At 34.7% G+C, this 18,403-nt stretch overlaps 1 protein-coding gene across 1 annotated transcript in view; it reads left to right on the forward strand.

Annotated features, from left to right (window-relative positions):
- LOC135203663 (serine/threonine-protein phosphatase 6 regulatory ankyrin repeat subunit C-like) overlaps positions 1–6,362 on the forward strand; it is a 12,213-nt gene extending 5,851 nt beyond the window's left edge. The window contains exons 8-14 of the mRNA XM_064233544.1: positions 1–18; positions 1,992–2,093; positions 2,870–2,968; positions 3,618–3,680; positions 5,054–5,188; positions 5,629–5,958; positions 6,115–6,362. The exon at positions 1–18 is cut by the window's left edge and continues 81 nt beyond it. Coding sequence (XP_064089614.1) covers positions 1–18; positions 1,992–2,093; positions 2,870–2,968; positions 3,618–3,680; positions 5,054–5,188; positions 5,629–5,711 — 500 coding nt within the window. The 3' untranslated portion in view covers positions 5,712–5,958; positions 6,115–6,362. The remainder of the gene's footprint in view (positions 19–1,991; positions 2,094–2,869; positions 2,969–3,617; positions 3,681–5,053; positions 5,189–5,628; positions 5,959–6,114) is intronic.
- The last annotated feature ends 12,041 nt before the right edge of the window (positions 6,363–18,403 follow it).

The following is an 18,403-nucleotide window of genomic DNA, read 5'->3' on the forward strand; positions in this document are numbered from 1 at the left end:
GCCAACAGAACATCTTGGGTAAGTCAATGAAAGCTGAATTTTTTTTTTTTTTTTTATTGTTCATGGCACCTTTTAGCAGTGCGATATGGCTGTCTTTATTCTAAGTATATTTAACAGCCATGATAAAACTGAGTGTCTTATATGACGTTGTCGTTAGTTTTTTTTTAAAACAAGCTTAGGATGACTTCTGCCAAAATTTTGAAACATTGGCAATTTTCATTTTGCACCCAAAGACCATCTGGTCTCAAAACCCAGTGCCCTTACCTAACCCGGGCTTGAAGATGCGCATGAGAACAGGAAGATAATCAGTCACCAAATCACGTAGTCTAGTTATTGAAGATTATTATCCATTGTCAATTTTCCTTTGAGATTCATAAAACGAAAATCAAAGGTAACTTTTTGTTTTCTCGATTGAATTTCGGTACCCGAATTTGAGTTGGACCACCGGAAATTTTTTGGGCATCGTAGGATGCCGTGTACCAAGTTATATATAATGTATTGCTATTATTCTGACAATTTCGTGACTAATTGCTTCCGAAGTGTCACTGAGTTGACGTTACGTAAAAGTCGTTTGAGCAGATGAAGGACTGTTTCGTGAATTTTCATATGCTCATGCTGACGTTTTTGTTCCCAAATTCATGTTATTATTGTTATTAGTATCTATTAGTATTATTAGTTATTATTATTTTTTTTTCTTTTTCATTATTATTATTATTATTATTATTTCATTTTTTTTTTCTATCACAGTCCTCCAATTCGATCGGGTGATATTTATAGTGTGGGATTCCGGGTTGCGTCCTGCCTCCTTAGAAGTCCATCACTTTCCTTACTATGTGCGCCGTTTCTAGGATCACACTCTTCAGCATGAGTCCTGTAGCTACTTCAGCCTCTAGTTTTTCTAGACTCCTTTTTCATGATTATGGGTACAATTTCCACTGGCATATCCCATATCCTTCTTATTTCTATTTTCAGGTATTGATACTTATCCATTTTTTCCCTTTCTTTCTCTTCAACTCTGGTGTCCCATGGTATTGCGACATCAATGAGTGATACGTTCTTATTATTATTATTATTATTATTATTATTATTATTATTATTATTATTATTATTATTATTATTTTGCCGAAGCTCTCTCAGAAGTTACTTTGATAATAACAAAGATGATGTCGACATACTTGACACCAATCAGCCCCTACTTTCTCTAACAGTAGACTTCGTCACCTCTTTCTTCCTCCTTATCATCATCGAAGTCTCACTCCTTTGTCAGCTTTTCTCAGTAACTAGCCCACCCTCGGGCGTTAATGTAACCCATTACCGCTAGAACCAGGCCTTTTAGATCTAGATGAGATATAGGTGTGGGATTTTGTGATAGGATAAGTTGTTGCCGTGAAGTGAAAGTGTGCGTGGCCGATGTTTGCAGACAAGACTGCAACTTGTCAAAGGGACGAGAGGTTGCATATACATACACAGCCCTACTTACGAACGTTCAACATACGTACAAACATTCAGTGATACGTACACACATTCAGTGATACGTACAAAAACTAAGAGATACGTACAAACATTCAGTGATACGTACACACATTCAGTGATACGTACAAACACTAAGAGATACGTACAAACATTCAGATATACGAACGAACTTTCAGAGATACGAACAATATGGAGTGCAGATTAAAATTGTGTTCAGAGCGCTGGTCTTCTACCACACGTAAGTTCATATTTTGTTTTAGCGCGTCAATTCTGTACATAATGTACTGTACGTACAACATATTGTGTATTAGGATAAAAAAAAAAGCGTACAGCTCTGTATTTATGTGATATCACACTGTACTTAAACCAGCATGAAGAGTACAGTAACCTACTTACAAACGCAATTCGGTTTCTGTAAAGATAAAAGAGACCGACAGTGTTTTGAGAGAGACAAAAAAAACAAACGTAAACATCATTTCCAAGTGCTTCAGATTCTCTCAAAAGACCATTTTTTTCAGGACACACTGCTCTGACCTTGTCGTCCGCTGTGGGCAATGAGGACGTATCAGATATTTTAAGCAGCAGCGATGTAGCTTTGATAAACCAACCAGATAACAAAGGTATTTTATATTTGATTTTATATATATTTATAAAATATGCAGGAAATTTAAAGCATGGTCATCTCCGTCATCACTTTCCTCTTCTTTCTGGTGACAAATCCTCACCGATGCATTTTTTGACAAATAATTTTTTTTTTTAATTTGCTGATAAAATAAACGAATAATGATGGAAATACTTAAATATATGTAGATTTATCATTCATTTGCATACACATTCATTTTATCATGTTTCATTATTATTCATTTATTGAATCCGTCGTGAATTACGTTTATTTTTTTAACTTAAAGGACTTAATTAACACCTTGATTACTTTGATATTGTTATTAGTTTATTCAGTCTTGTCAGATTTACTGTTATTAATTTATTCAGTCTGATCGACTTTTGTCTTATTAATTTATTCAGTCTGATAAACTTTAGTCTTATTAATTTATTCAGTCTGATCAACTTTAGTCATAATCTATACAGTCCTGTCAACTTTAGCCTTATCAATCTAGTCAGTCTGATAAACTTTAGTCTTATTGATTAATTCAGTCATGCATACTGTATTCTTTGTAATGTATTCAGTCTTATCAACTTTATCCTTATTAACTTATTCAATCTCGTCAAATTTAAAATCATTAACTCGTCAAATTTATCCTTACTAACTTATTCAGTCTCGTCTACTTTATTCTTATTGGCTCATTCAGTCTTGCCAACATTCATCATACTTCAGTTCAGTAGCGTCATTCTGTTAGTGGAAACGACTGACCTGCAACTCCCACTGTTTCTCCTTCAGGTATGACGCCCTTCGTGCAGGCCACGGCCAACAACCATACCTACGCCTTCAGGGTCCTCGCTTACAAGTGCCCAAATATCTCCATATCTGACAACGCAGGTAACGACTACGGGAGACATAGTAGTAGGGCATTTGTGTGTCACCTTTCAAGAGGATATACGTATATATATATATATATATATATATATATATATATATATATATATATATATATATATACTTATAGGTTTTGCCACGAAGGAAAAATGAAAAGCGAGATAGCACTTTCGGTCTAGTGCGACCCTTTACTCAGTTGTGCCTGAGTAAAGGGTCGCACTAGCCGATACTTCGTGATCAAGTTGTTCATATAAATATGTATATATATATAATATATATATATATATATATATATATATATATATATATATATATATATATATATATATATATTATATATATTACTGTATATATCCAAAATAAAGGTATATTATTTATCATGTGTTCGTGTTACGAATTTTTCACATAGCTATTAATACTGAACATCTGCAAAATAATAATAATAATAATAAATGATACTTGAACATCCACAAACAAGAGCAAGAAGGTATGCCCCCACTTTTTTATTCAGTTGCCTTCATCACTTCCTACACTGGTGGTGGACACCTACCTCTGTCCTGCCCTACAGAGGCTAATATTTTCAGCTTGTGTTTGTGTATTTAATGTATTTTTGGCCCATAAACTTACATTCTTAATTATTTTTATTTTTCAGGTAAAACAGCGATGGACTATGCCATACAGTTTGGGAATCAGTATATGATAAACCTGCTGACTGGTGAGGATTACGATGTTACTTTTGTAATTCAAACTACACACACACACACACACACCACACACACACACACACACACACACACACACATATATAATAGTATATATATATATATATATATATATATATAATATATATATGTGTGTGTATGTATGTCTGTATATGTATATATGTATATATAATATATATATATATATATATATATATATATACACACATATATATATATATATATATATATATCAGACTGTCTATCTCTCTCTCTATACATAAATATAAATAATATATAACATATATATATATATATGTTATATATATACTATAAGAGAAGAGAGAAGAGATAGACGATCTGAATATATATATATATATATATATATATATATATATAATATATATAAGTATAATATATATCAGATCGTCTATCTCTCTCTTCTCTCCATATTATATAAATATACATATATATAAATACTATATACATACATACTATAAAAAAACAAGATTAAGTAAATTCCACAAAGCATGAAAATTACTAGATCTATTGAGCTTTCCAAATGACCGTCTATGTACCTTCCTTCTCAACATACAACTGATTGGTATTTAACAAGCAAACGGGTACGAAAAGGTTTGTGAATAAAACAATTTAGGCAAAATGAGAGAACCACCATCACAGTCTTCACGGCTAAAAACTAGGTTTTATTTAAAAAATACGTTTCAGAATTAGAATTGATATGATAAACGTCTTCATTATTAAGAGTTTTGAGTAAGATAGTCTAAAAGTGTTCGTCTACGTGCGTCCGGCATAGTCACCAGTGCGTCAATATTTATCTAAACTGTAAGATGAATTTCTTGCCTATCGTTTAAAAAACAGCGCTGTTTTCACCCCTTTCAATGGCATCTGTATGGTCCCGTTTCCTCCATTCAAAAGCCTATGGATTCACTAATGTAGACCTTGCAAATCGTACATAGTCAGTTTTAAATATGAGGTCTATTGGATTCAACTCGCGCCAGATCTAACCATTTGTCCAGTGTTACCAACAGTTTCCATTTTTTAGTCTTGACATTTGCTGTGTGTTAACACCAATGTTCTTCGTCATTTAGAAATTTCTCGAGTGTTACGAACAAAGTTCTTTTTTCATTTACAACAAATTTTAAAAAGTATCTATTATTCCCATCTTCATTATCGACATGCGTCTAATGTTTGCAACAGTCTCTCTCTCTCTCTCTCTCTCTCTCTCTCTCTCTCTCTCTCTCTCTCTCTCTCTCTCTCTCTCTCTCTCTCTCTTCTAGTCTCAACTTTTCTCAACTGTCACCAGAAATACTCTCACTGGTAACTCCCCACATTTCTCAAGCGTTACCTCCATTGATTATCTCCTCAGTTATGGCAAACCCGACGTGTTACCGATTTGATATGGAGTACCAGCACAACGATACCATCTACCAGAACTGCGAGCGCCTCATCTGCCATTGTACTGGAGTTTGGAAGTCCACGGGAATAATGGACGTGGAATGTGGTGAGTTTCTGATCATTCTTTACACGTTATATTCTTAGTCCGTATGGTGACATTAGGAAGCTATGTCGTTGTTTTGTACCTGTTCTATCACAAGGCTCAGCCAAAGTTGGGCTTCTATATCCCATTGGAGAACAGAATTCATAATATAAACAGTTATTAAAAGCCGTCATTTTACTTAACATTTTATATAGCAATCCTTATCGAATTTTGTGATGTTACTGTATCGTTTAAAAAAAAGGCATAAATTAGACTCAGACTTCCCAAATTCTAACCAATGTTTGGGATAATATTGCATAACGAAACAGAGACGTGTGAGTGCATAACTCATTGACTGATTAGTTTATTAATATTATTTGCAGTATTTGTAATAAATATAACATTAACGTTTCTATTCCTGCCATTTTACATTTCTGATACCTCTTCTATCCTATTCTCATCAGGCAAAACCGAGATACAGATACTGGCGATGCAGAGAGCGGTCAGAGATATAGCAATCGAGCAGGCTTCGAGAATTACGAGCTGAAGAAAGAAAGATGTCCATGCGATCCCTTTATCCACTTTTTACCCCCCTACCAATTTGGAGCGTTGGACCACCTTCCGTTCGAGACCCCTTGGTCTCCGTTATTGTTTTGAAATCCAGAAATCCAGAATTCCAGAGGAATGCTAAATCCTATTGGTATTTTATTTGCATCAGAGGCTTTTTCTTTATTTTGTTATGTAGTATTTAGAGATAAACATTGTCAAGTTGCTTTACTTATTTATTTTTTGAGGTTATAAGATTAGTACTCCTGTCAACTACTTACTCCAATATAGAGATATGTGTATTTAGAGATATTAGAGATACAATTGTAGTGCTTTACTTTATTTATTTTTTGGGGTTTATAAGAAGTACATTGTCAAGTTGCTTTACTTATTCATTTTTTGAGGTTATAATTAGTACTCCTGTCAACTACTTACTTTTTCCAATATAAGAGATATGTAGTATTTAGAGATAAACATTGTCAAGTTGCTTTACTTATTCATTTTTTGAGGTTATAATTAGTACTCCTGTCAACTACTTACTTTTTCCAATATAAGAGATATGTAGTATTTAGAGATAAACATTGTCAAGTTGCTTTACTTATTCATTTTTTGAGGTTATAATTAGTACTCCTGTCAACTACTTACTTTTTCCAATATAGAGATATGTAGTATTTAGATAAACATTGTCAAGTTGCTTACTTATTCATTTTTTTGAGGAGTTTATAATTAGTACTCCTTGTTCAACTTTTTTATTTACTTAACTTTTTCCAATTTTAATAAGAGATATTGTCGTAAGTTAGAGATAAACATTGTCAGTGCTTTACTTATTTATTTTTTGAGTTTATGAGAATACTTTTTCCTTGTTTCACTTTTTTTACTTTTTCCCCCAATATAAGAGATTGTATACCATGCTTCTACAAATCTCAGTTAATTGAGAACACCATTGATGTAGCGTCACTGATGGTATACTATATATTATTTTCTGAAGATCTATTATTTTGATGGTTAGTCTTTAGATTCTGTTATTATTAATTATATTGGCCTCATGAATAGGCGAGTAATGAGCCTCCTTCATCACAAGAGTGATTCCATCCTACTTAAGTGAATTATTTGAATATTGTACATTGTCAACAGTACATTTATTAAGCCAGCATAAAAGAAAATAAATCATACTCTTATTTAACCTCATTTTTTAATTTCTAATTTGCATTTTCAACTATAGAACCCCGTGAGGGAGTAGTGCCGTCAGTGCACCTCACGTGGTGTATTGTAGGCATTACAAAATGGTGCTTGTGGCATCCTTGGGACCCTAGCTGCACCTACATGTTATCCTTTTACCTGACCATCATTCCTGCTTCGGTTCTATAGTCTTGCTGTCTAACATCTCTAACTCCCTCTGGTCACTGCCCTAAGCTCTGAATGCCAGAAAGTGCCCCACAGTGCTTGGCTTGGCAGCGTAAATTTCACAGATCAATCAATCAGTTTGGAAAAGGGTAAGGAAATAATAAGTTCCTGAAGAGGTTACCGTTTAGAAGCCTATACAGTTTGCGTGTCAGTTAATTTCTTTCAGAGCTCTGAGCCACTCTTGAGTTAAGTTAAGTATATCTCAGTTTAACCAGCCCACTGAGCTGGTTAACAGCTCTCCTAGGGCTGGCCAGAAGGATTAGATATTTTTTAAAGTGGCTAGGAACCAATTGGTTACCTACCAACGGGACTTACAGCTTATTGTGCTTTCAGATCTCTGAGCCACTCTGAGTTAAGTCTATCTCTCAGTTTAACCAGCCCACTGAGCTGATTAACAGCTCTCCTAGGGCTGGCCCGAAGGATTAGATAATTGTCACGTGGCTAGGAACCAATTGGTTACCTAGCAACGGGACCTACAGCTTATTGTTGGATCCGTACCACATTATATCGAGGAATGAGTTTCTAATCGCCAGAAATCAATTCCTCTGATTCAGCGTTGGCTGGAGCTGGGAGTGAACTGAGCTACTCCGAGAGAGAGAGAGAGAGAGCAAAGCTTGTAAACCTTAATCAGCAATATCTAAACCATACATGCCTTCCTTGACTTTCACTAGTACTCAGAAATATTACAACAGTGTTTCTTCATTTTTTTTCTTAATATAGATATAAGAATGCAAAATTCTCTCAAGTTTATGTGAAGAGAGACATATAACTTGAATCAACTTCAAGAACAACGTATGCTAGGTCAGTATTTCACCCATTTTCGAATACTCGTTGACAGGAGAGTATGAATAATGCAAATTAAAATGATAAATTACAATATTTTCGAAATTTATATCTTGCTAATATGAAGAAATGTTCCGTGAATTACAAAACCCCCGTAATTAATTAGTAAATGGTTACAGCAATGATCAAATAAACACAGTCGGAACATTGAAAGATTGGGATGAACACCTTTCAAAAAAAATGCTGATAAATTTCGTATTTCATAGATGGAGAAAAAGAAAACAATGATCTACACAAATTAGTCTCTCTCTCTCTCTCTCTCTCTCTCTCTCGTCTCTCTCTCTCTCTCTCTCTCTCTCTCTCTCTCATTCTACTCTGCAGAGAAGAGAAGAGAGAAACAGTTATAGTATTGGGGTTACGCCTGAGTAGGACAGACCGTTACTTACTTTCTTTCTTGTGAAATGCAAATATCGCCAAAGTGTCTATCGATGTAGATGTGCAAACAAACCTAGAATGAAGTTGAGACTTCATACAATTAGATGATTAAGTACGAGTGTCGTCATCGAACATGTCATTTCATCGTGTGGGTAAGTAGGTGATTGTTCCCACCTCGGAATTGTGTTAATTCGGTAAGTAGATGAACACCCATACATAGTTTCCCTCCCATCTTACTGATTCGTGGCTATTGAAGCCTGAATATTTCAAGTTCAACTTAGCACCCGTTGTCAAGTTGTTAAACTGGCCCTGAATCTGCTGAGGATGGAATTTTATACTTTTATTAATATATGGTTGTACCGCTCATGAGACAATCATGGATATAGTCTGCGTCAAAAGAATAAAAGATACGAAAATACATTGATTTACATGAGCGAAATCTCACCTGTCTTTGTTCCTTGAGGCTATAAATCGTAACTGGAATGATGTAACGTTGTAAGTTACTGGAATTAAGGACCTATGTTAATGTCAGCGTCTTAACAAGGAACCATCTTCTTAGGATGGGCAGAGATGAAGTAGGTGTGATACTCTCTAAATTTAGGGAGGGTGATGATTATCAAATCTCTAACGTACGTTCTGTAAGCAGGTATACAGTACCAGACTGCAAGGAGTCTATGGTTATACGACACGGTTATATCACCTTATCAAAACAATTGTTAGGGAAAAGGCAAGAAGATATATTGTGGCCACGAGGGGATCTGCCCAAATTATTGATAAATCACAATATCTGTTCGCTCTTTCAACGCAATTATTGAGGGAACCTTTATATACTTGTTAGCAGGAAAGGATTATATGACAAGGAATAATCCAGTTTCATATTGTGAGATCTACGTGAAGATATTTACTACAAAGTAGATTTAGATTTCAACAATAGCCAAACCAGAACGACCCAGTTCGTGAAAGAGCCTACTAGAGTGACTAGCTGACTTGCTATGTTCTAACCGATCAGTGTTGCCAAAGCGCGGAGAAACGACCAAAAGTGCGGAGAAGATTCGAGTGGGAGTCATAGAATGCAGAGCTGAGGTCTGCACTCCTCACGTATGCGGAGCTGTAGGTCCGCATATAATATATATGCTTTTAAAACTTTTTTCCATTAATAAAAACTAATTAAAATTATAACTGTTTCATTAACCATATTACACATATTTAATATTTTTAAAAATACTAATATTTTTGAAAAAACGAACCATTTTCACTAGTCTTGAGTGTTTACGCGCCAATATCATTTACGATTGTCAATTAAGAACCGAATGAGACAACAGCAGATGACGTAACACAAACGTGCTGTCCTACAATACAATCATTCTTTACGTCCAGCAATCTTCAATTTGCTCTGGTAATTATATATATAGGTTAGTAAAATTTGGTTAATTTGTGAATTAATCTTAGGGTAAAGACTAACTTACATTATTGTAAACCTAGTCATATTTAATGATTTTTTTTTTTTTTTTTGAGAAAAGTACTGCAAATCTGTCAGGTAATTACATTAGTTGAAGTGATTGAACTGATTATAACCGAATACGTTTCGCTATCAGTATATTAGGAAGTAGTATATTATAATCGTGTATTTTCTCTTTATTAATGTAGTTTATTGATAAAAAAGACCAGTTATGATGCGCTCTTTTCCAATCTTTTGAAACTCATAGCCATGAATAAGACATTCGTTAGGCCTAGAATTGCCATATAAACCATAAATCATGCATAATAATATGCTGTCCATTCTCTAAGTGAAATATCCTATTTCAAACTATCAGAATCATAAAAGGTGGCATAGACCTACATGTTTAATATCATTTTTGTCAGTTTATAATGCTTATGACATTGATTTTAAGCCTAGACCTATGTTATATATTGGGTTATTTATTATCATTATTACTTCAGCAAACGTTTTGATTTAATATACTGCATATTACGTAAAATGACAAATGTAGTTCAAAATAGAAAAGAAGGAACAAACTACCTATGAATATCGAAGGATTTATGGAGCTTGTCGACTTACTCTGTAGGGGAACGCAAAGGACTGAGTGAAAAACAACCGTTTTTAGTAAAGAAATATATTTCAGTGCAGTTTGATGTAACTTCCCACTTTTTGTTGAAAACTTCATGAATAAATTTTACTCCCCCCCCCCCCCCCCCCCCGATCGCGTTCACTTTGTAGCCTAATTTACGCATCAAGTCATATATAACAATCATAACTATACAATATATAACATAACTATACAACAATAATTATATATATATATATATATATATATATATATATATACGAGAAATGTTGTTGTGTACACAAAAATACAACGTCTGAATTGGGGTTTTCTCTTATGATCTTTCAGTATTCCTCGATGGCTAAGAAAAGAAAGTTTCGTGATGCTTGGATGCATGAGGATGCATTTAAGGAGTGGCTGAGTAATTGCAGGGATGATCCATGTAAAGCTAAGTGCTTGATATGCGACCGCTCATTCTCTGCAGAGATTTCTTCCCTGAAAAGGCACAAAGATAGTCACCGTCACATCATTAATATGTCTCTTCACCAGGAGGAACCAGCTGATGAGAGAGAGAGCTTCCAAATAAGTGTAACAAAAGCTGAAGTAAAGATAGGTCTATTTTGTGCTGAGCGGAACATATCGTTTTTGACTGTTAACTATTTGGTAGACCTCATGAAAGATATAGCTCCAGACTCGAAAATCATTCAGTCACTAAGATTAAAACGAACCAAAGTAACTAAAATAGTCAAAGACGTGGCAAAATTTGCACATTCAGATTTGATTGCTATTCTGCAGGTGACCAAATTCTCCTTAATAGTTGATGAAACGACTGATATTACTAACTCTAAATGTTGTGCTATTCTTGCTAGGTATCTTAATAAGTATTTGTCAATTACAGAGAGTAGACTTTTAGACCTAGTCAATATATATGACGCAGACAGTAATGATGGGGGCAGCACTGGAAAAAATCTGTTTGATATTCTTAAGAACTATCTTACTGAAAATTATATTCCCTTGGAAAACTTGATAGGTTTTGCTGCAGATGGTGCTAACAATTTAATGGGGCAGCATAATTCGGTAGCCAGTAGATTGAAAGAAGAATTTCCAGGTATTACAATACTGAAATGTATCTGCCATTCATCTCACATATGTGCTTCTCAAGCAGCTAAGAAACTCCCTCGCAAATGTGAGGACTTAGTCCGAAACGTATATACATTTTTTTCACATAGTTCTAAAAGGCTTCATGAATTCAAAGAATTTCAAGCATTTTGTGATATAAAACCTCACAAATTACTGCATATTTCACAGACTAGGTGGTTATCTTTCCAGTTGGCTGTAGAACGCGTCCTGGAACAATGGGATGCATTGACTTTGTTTTTTACTGAAAAACACCTCCAAGAAAGATTAGTTATGGCTAGTGATATCTTAGAAACATTGCGTGACCCTTCAATGTTACTTTATTTTATTTCTTAAATATGTCCACCCCAAATTCACCGCATTCAATTTGATGTTCCAAAGTGCACATTCTACAGTCCATATCTTACATACTCAGAGTGTGTTGTTATATTCAGAGCTATTGAAAAGTTACATGGACAGGGGGCCAGTATATTTCAATTCTGTTCATGATATATCTGCCATTGATCCAGCTGACAAGAGACATTTCATCCCTCTTAGAAATATATACCTAGGGTCATATTTTCATGTTCTTGTACAAAGAGATCGATATACAGACGAAACTATGCTAGATGATGTTCGAAATCGTTGCAGGGAATTTCTCATTGTAGCTTGTGTAGAGATTAAGAAAAGGTTTCCATTAGGAAAAGATGAAGCTGTGGAAAAATTGGCTATTTCTGATGTAGATCATTACTAAGTGAGTACACACGTGTAAATATCCCGACTTTGGCAGATTTGGTAGAATCCTTTCCGAGAGTCTATTCTGGTGACATTCAATTACTGGATGATGAGTGGAGGCGTCTCCCCGCAGTACAAATCCCTGATAGTTTAAGGAACAGTGATAATATAGAAAAATTCTTTAAAGAACTTTACGCTTTCACGGCTAAGCCGAGTGGTTCAAGCTTCAGAACGTTATCTGAGTTTGCCTTAACATTCTGTCACTGCCAACATCCAATGCAGACGCTGAGCGCATTTTTTCAAAACTGAATCTGATAAAGACGAAACATCGCAACAAACTCTCTAACACTACGTCAGCTTCATTAATTACCCTCTCAGAAATGGTAAAAGCTCAAGGCAATTACGACTTAAGTCCAGATTTACTGATTAGTTTGCAAGGCATTGACTCTGAATTTCCGGAATAATAGAATGTGACATCACTTCCGTAGGAAACATACTTTGGATGAATGAGTGATTCAAATAACCGATGCAACATTTATACTCTAGTCTATAATTCATAAGAAATATTTTGTGCATTACCAAAGAATCTGTAATAAAATATGTTTTCACCATATTTTCGATAACTTTATATATATATTTATGAACAGATCTAATGTTTAACTATTCTGAGTAATTGATTAGTTTATTTATGAATTGTGATTATTTTCATATTATGTATATAGTAATTAGCAGATATTTATTTTTCAATGAGTAAAGGAATAATATATTTTTCTTACATTTATACAGCGTAGGATTCTTGTGCATACCTCTCTTGATAATTCTTAGAGTGTTGGGAATATATTTATGAATTTTTCTAGTGTTGTTTCATTCATACCTGAAAAAGTTATCATATGTATATAAATACTAGTGCTAACTGTGATATATATATATATATATATATATATATATATATATAATATATATATACATATATATGGAATGTAATAAATCAGCTTCAAGACTGAACACTGTCCGCGTATCTCGTTCGATTCTAAATTTTACTATCATTAATACAGTTACTTTGTTTCAAAAGATATGAAGCACCTGAATTCCGGAAAGGGGAAAATCTAACTCTAAAAAGGAATAATTAGTAAACCCAACTCATATACTGGTAAAGATTAGGTTAATATAAACAGGGTGACTATTTTATCTAGTGTAGCAAATAACATTGCTTGGCAACTCTACACCACCCGGTGCGGAGTTAGTTTCTCGGTGATGTGCGGGGACTTCGCGGCAACCCTGTAACCGATAGACATGAGGTGGTACTAGACCTATAGCAGGGCTTATATGATGCAAGAGCTAAAAAAGAATGGCTTCAGAGGGCTTCTGACTGTATCCTATAATGGGGCGGAGAATTAGTAAGCAATATGCCACATTTAACACGTCACAAAACGTATGAAAGCGAAAGGAAACTGAATAATATGAAGAGAAGATGAATAACAGCGAGTAACGTGAATTGAAGATCCTGGATGAGTCTAGCAATGTGGCTCTAGTTATTCATTATGTTTTATCACTCATTCTTATCTCAGATCTGTCCCCAATAAACTCACGTTATCTGGAACGATACTCAAAGAGAATAATATTGATTATTTTATGCATATGAATATTCCTTGTGTAACAAAACTTACAACGCGCGAAGTGGCAATCTCTCAAACGAAGGGGGAGTTATGCGTCTAAATATCTGAACAACTCGATGGAGTTTCGTGATCTCTCTCTCTCTCTCTCTCTCTCTCTCTCTCTCTCTCTCTCGCTAAAACGGTCTTCGTTTCGTTAATTAATCATTCTAGTTCAACAATGGCGGTGTTTTCTCAAGCGAAATTGAATTCGCTCATCAAAGCTACGCTTAGAACCTTGGGGATGCATCGTTAGCGATGTTGGGTAATGAGCACAGTACCCTATATACCCTCCCTTCTGCTGATGAAGGGGGCATCCTCCAAAGAGACCACGGGCATCTTTATGAGGTGGTTCTCGTACATGAGTGATAATCTTCTCAAGGCAGCAGTAATATCTGGGGGATTGGTTTCATTAGTACTAAGGAAACACTAATTGCCCACCTTCGTGTTGAAGTGTGAATCAGTCATAAAATGGAGAGGTAAAGTTATTTAAAATAGATTTATAAATGATTAAGATTTATTGTATAAATACTTTCCCTTAAATGTATCTGTTACCTTCACTGCCTCCCCACATTTCAAGTGGAATGAAGCAGACTGGCTTGGCTGTACGGGTGTCTGGTTTCCTCTGGTGGGGGAATGGAGGTGGGAAGTAAACGGATAGAAGCAGATATTCATAGAAGTAAAAGCTATATAATGGAGGTTTAATTAAGACATAAATCTTAAATATTTACATTTATTTTCGTCCAGAAACACTGAGTTAGTTTGGTTAAGTTTTTTATTACTTTGAAAGTGTTGTTTTAGTATGAGGTTTTTTCTTAGAGAGTTTATTGCTTTGTAATATTTCTACCAAGTTCTTTTGCTTAGGACGTCTTTTAGATTTTATTTTTTTTTTGCTAAGGAATATTTTGTTTGTTGCCATGCAAAATTTTTTGGTTTGGGAGTATTTTAATTTATCTTAGAAATTAGAATTTATTTGCTTATAAAGTTTGTTCCTAGAGGTTTGAGAGGGGCCAAAGTGCCATCAGCGCGCCTCACGTGGCACACTGTAGGAATAAGGTCCTTTACGGCATCCCTATATGGCCCCCAGCTGCAAACCACATTCATTCCTTTTACTGTACCTCCATTCATATTATCTCCCTTCCATCTTACCTTCCACCCTCTCCTGACAGTTATTGCATAGTGTATCTTGCAAAGTTTTCCTCCTTTTACAGTTTGGTATAGTGGTGTCGTGTCGTGGCATGCCACTCAGATACCACGGGTTCGCGTCTCCCTCAGCTAGGACGTTGACAAATCACTGGATCTGTAGCGTGATCAGTTACTGCAGCAGTGTGGGGTTTGCGGTGGGCGGTTGAAACCAACTTTCTTTGGAAGCTTGACTTTCAGGTAATTAGGCCCTTGAGAAGAATGCAAACGAATATTTTTCTCTCTCTTTTATTTATTTAGATGATAAATAAATAAATAAATAAATAAATAAATAAATAAATAAATAGATAAATAAATAATAAAATGTAAACAAATATTCATACTTTACCAATAAATATTGTAGATAGAGGCTGTCGAAAAAGGGGGAATTTTTAGTTAAAAAATCGCAAAATTTAATACCGCCTGATTAGAAAAATATTTAGAGCGCAAAATATGAAAAAAAAAAAATATGTAGTTGTGCACATAGTCAAAGGTTCTTTTTTATAACTGGTATCTATATTTCAGTTTGAAATATCTCTTAATTCAGCTAAAATTGTGTATTTCCAATAAAATGCAACTAAAGTATCTCGCTAATTCTGGAACTAGAGAAAGTCAGTAACTATAGTTAAGTGCCTAAAAAAAATAAAATTGCATTAAATTAAAGTCAACAATTAAAGCTAGAATTGTAATCTAGTAATTTGTATTTTGCAGTTTCAAAATTTTATGAGACTAATGTTTCGTGATAGTCAGGGAATTTGAAGTCAGTTGTTTAATATTTCTGTACCAGTTGTATTACATTTCTACATCTAAGTATGCGTCACGGTCGTGTATTTTTTATGTTGAAGTATCTTAATGTTTGTAATAGTTATGATCACGGCACGAAACCAGCTTGTCCACCACTTTATTGTTGTCAAATATGACGGCAAAGTGGTTAAAGCTGCCTTTTTAACTATGGTTCAACTCCATACTGAGAATTTAAGTCAGTTATCCATATAAATATCCAAGAGACTAAGGACAAATATTTAACCATATTTATTAATATTTATAAATAAATTACTATTTAAAGTTTTAACTTAAGAAATCTGTCGGCTTTAGTCAATATCAAAATGGGCAAGTTCGAAATTATATTTGTCGTGGTATAGTCTCGTTTTCGGATAAAAATGCGTTTTCTATGAGAAAGAGTAAAGACTCGTTTTCTATAAGGAGCATAGGGTGACTCCATTAACTTCACTCATTCTTACTGCAAAATTATTACAGCCACTTCTCTTATTCCTACTCCTAAACAATACAGTTACTTTCCTCATTCCTACTCCTAAACTCTACAGTTTCTGCTCTCATTATTACTGCAAAACACTAAAGTTGTGTCCCCCATTCCTACTGCAAAACACTACAGTTTCTGCTCTCATTCTTACTGCAAAACACTACAGTTACTTTTCTTATTCCTTCTGCAAAACACTACAGTTACTTCGAATCATTATTACTGCAAAACGCTACAGTTTCTGCTCTCATTCTTACTGCAGAATACTATAGTTACTTCCCTCATTCTTACTGCAAAACACTACAGTTACTCCTCTCATTCTTACTGCAAAACACTATAGTTACTTCTCTTAATCTTATTGCAAGACACTACAGTTACTGCCCTGATTCTTACTGCAAAACACCACAGTTACTTACCTCATTCCTACTGCAAAACACTACAGTAACTTCTCTTATTCCTACTGCAAATCATTACAATTACTTCCCTCAATCTTACTGCAAAACACTACAGTTACTTGTCTCATTCCTACTGCAAAACACTACATTAACTTCCCTCATTCTTACTGCAGAACAATGCAGGTATTTCCTTCATTCTTACTGCAAAACACTACATTTAATTCCCCCAGTCTTATTGCAAAACTGTGCAGGTATACTCCCTTCATGTTCAATAGTCTGAGTAATAATTTACAGTTGTACTCCTTCTCGTCCATAGGCTCATTTTATTTTATTATTATAATTAATTTTTTTTTTTTTTTGTATGGTGTTTTTACGTTGCATGGCACCAGTGGTTATTCAGCAACGGGACCAACGGCTTTATGTGACTTCCGAACCACGTCGAGAGCGAACTATTACCTGAAATACACATCTCTCACTCCTCAATGGAATGGCCGAGAATCGAACCCGCGAACACCGAGGTGGGAAGCAAACACCATACCAACCACGCCACTGAGACGCTTTAGTCTCATTATAATGCATATATATAAAAACGTGATAACAAATAGAGCTAAACAAAATTCAGTAAGATTAGCGCTTTCAGCCAATGGAGGCAAGTTATGTATATCTCTTCGGTATGGTAAAATTAGCCTTTCTCAAAATTCCAATAAAGTCTTTGTTATCATGTTGCTTATATTTTTTAGCAGTTTTTTTTTTTATCATCGCTCCATTGAGGGTTTATCTGTAGCCATACTTTGTTTATCTGAGGCTCGCCAACTTTTTTTGATAGCTAGTAATCATTATATACTCCCTCCAGCTGAACTATTTTTGCACTCTTTGAGCGGGCTGTTGTTCAGTTTATATATATAGTATATATATATATATATATATATATATATATATATATATGTGTGTGTGTGTGTGTGTGTGTGTGTGTGTGTGTGTGTGTGTGTGTGTGTGTGTGTGTGTGAACGGAGAAAGCAGGCGAGTCAGCCAAAGTGATAAAATGCACAGGAAGCAGGAGCAGGAATTTACAAAAATCGTACAAAAATACTTTGGCGCATTAAAGGTAAAACTCATTCCTGTCAATCCACTAACAATTGGATCCATGTTTAAATTTAAAGATCGTTTATGCCCCCTCATGTCCTCTGGTATAGTGTACGAATATTCTTGTCCCAGATGTAGTCTGGGAACTTACGTGGGTTCTTCTCAGAGGATGATGAGGGTTCGCATAGACTGCCACAAGGGAGTTAGTTTTCGTACTGGATGTTCAATATCAAATCCCGAACAGTCCAGTATACGTGAACATAGCAAAAAATGTAAAGTTGATATTGAATATGAGGATTTTATTATTGTTGGTCAAACCTCCAGCCTAAATGAACTGTTGATCCTGGAGAGCCTTTTTATTAAACAACTTGTTCCGCAGTTGAACAACCAGACCACCTCCACCCCCTTGTACCTTTCTTAAGCCTATGTTTCTGTGTACATTCTTTTAGTTTTTATTTATCTCTTACCATGGTAGGTCGACCCCCAGTGCTCCTCAAACATTTTTTAACTTTGTATTTTACTAATTTATTTATTTAGTTTTTTGTTTTAACTTTCTTTCTGAACTTTTAACTAACGTATGTGCTTTTAACTTCTCGTGTTGTTTT

Source organism: Macrobrachium nipponense, chromosome 24, assembly GCF_015104395.2.
Source record: "Macrobrachium nipponense isolate FS-2020 chromosome 24, ASM1510439v2, whole genome shotgun sequence".
NCBI lineage: Eukaryota > Metazoa > Arthropoda > Malacostraca > Decapoda > Palaemonidae > Macrobrachium > Macrobrachium nipponense.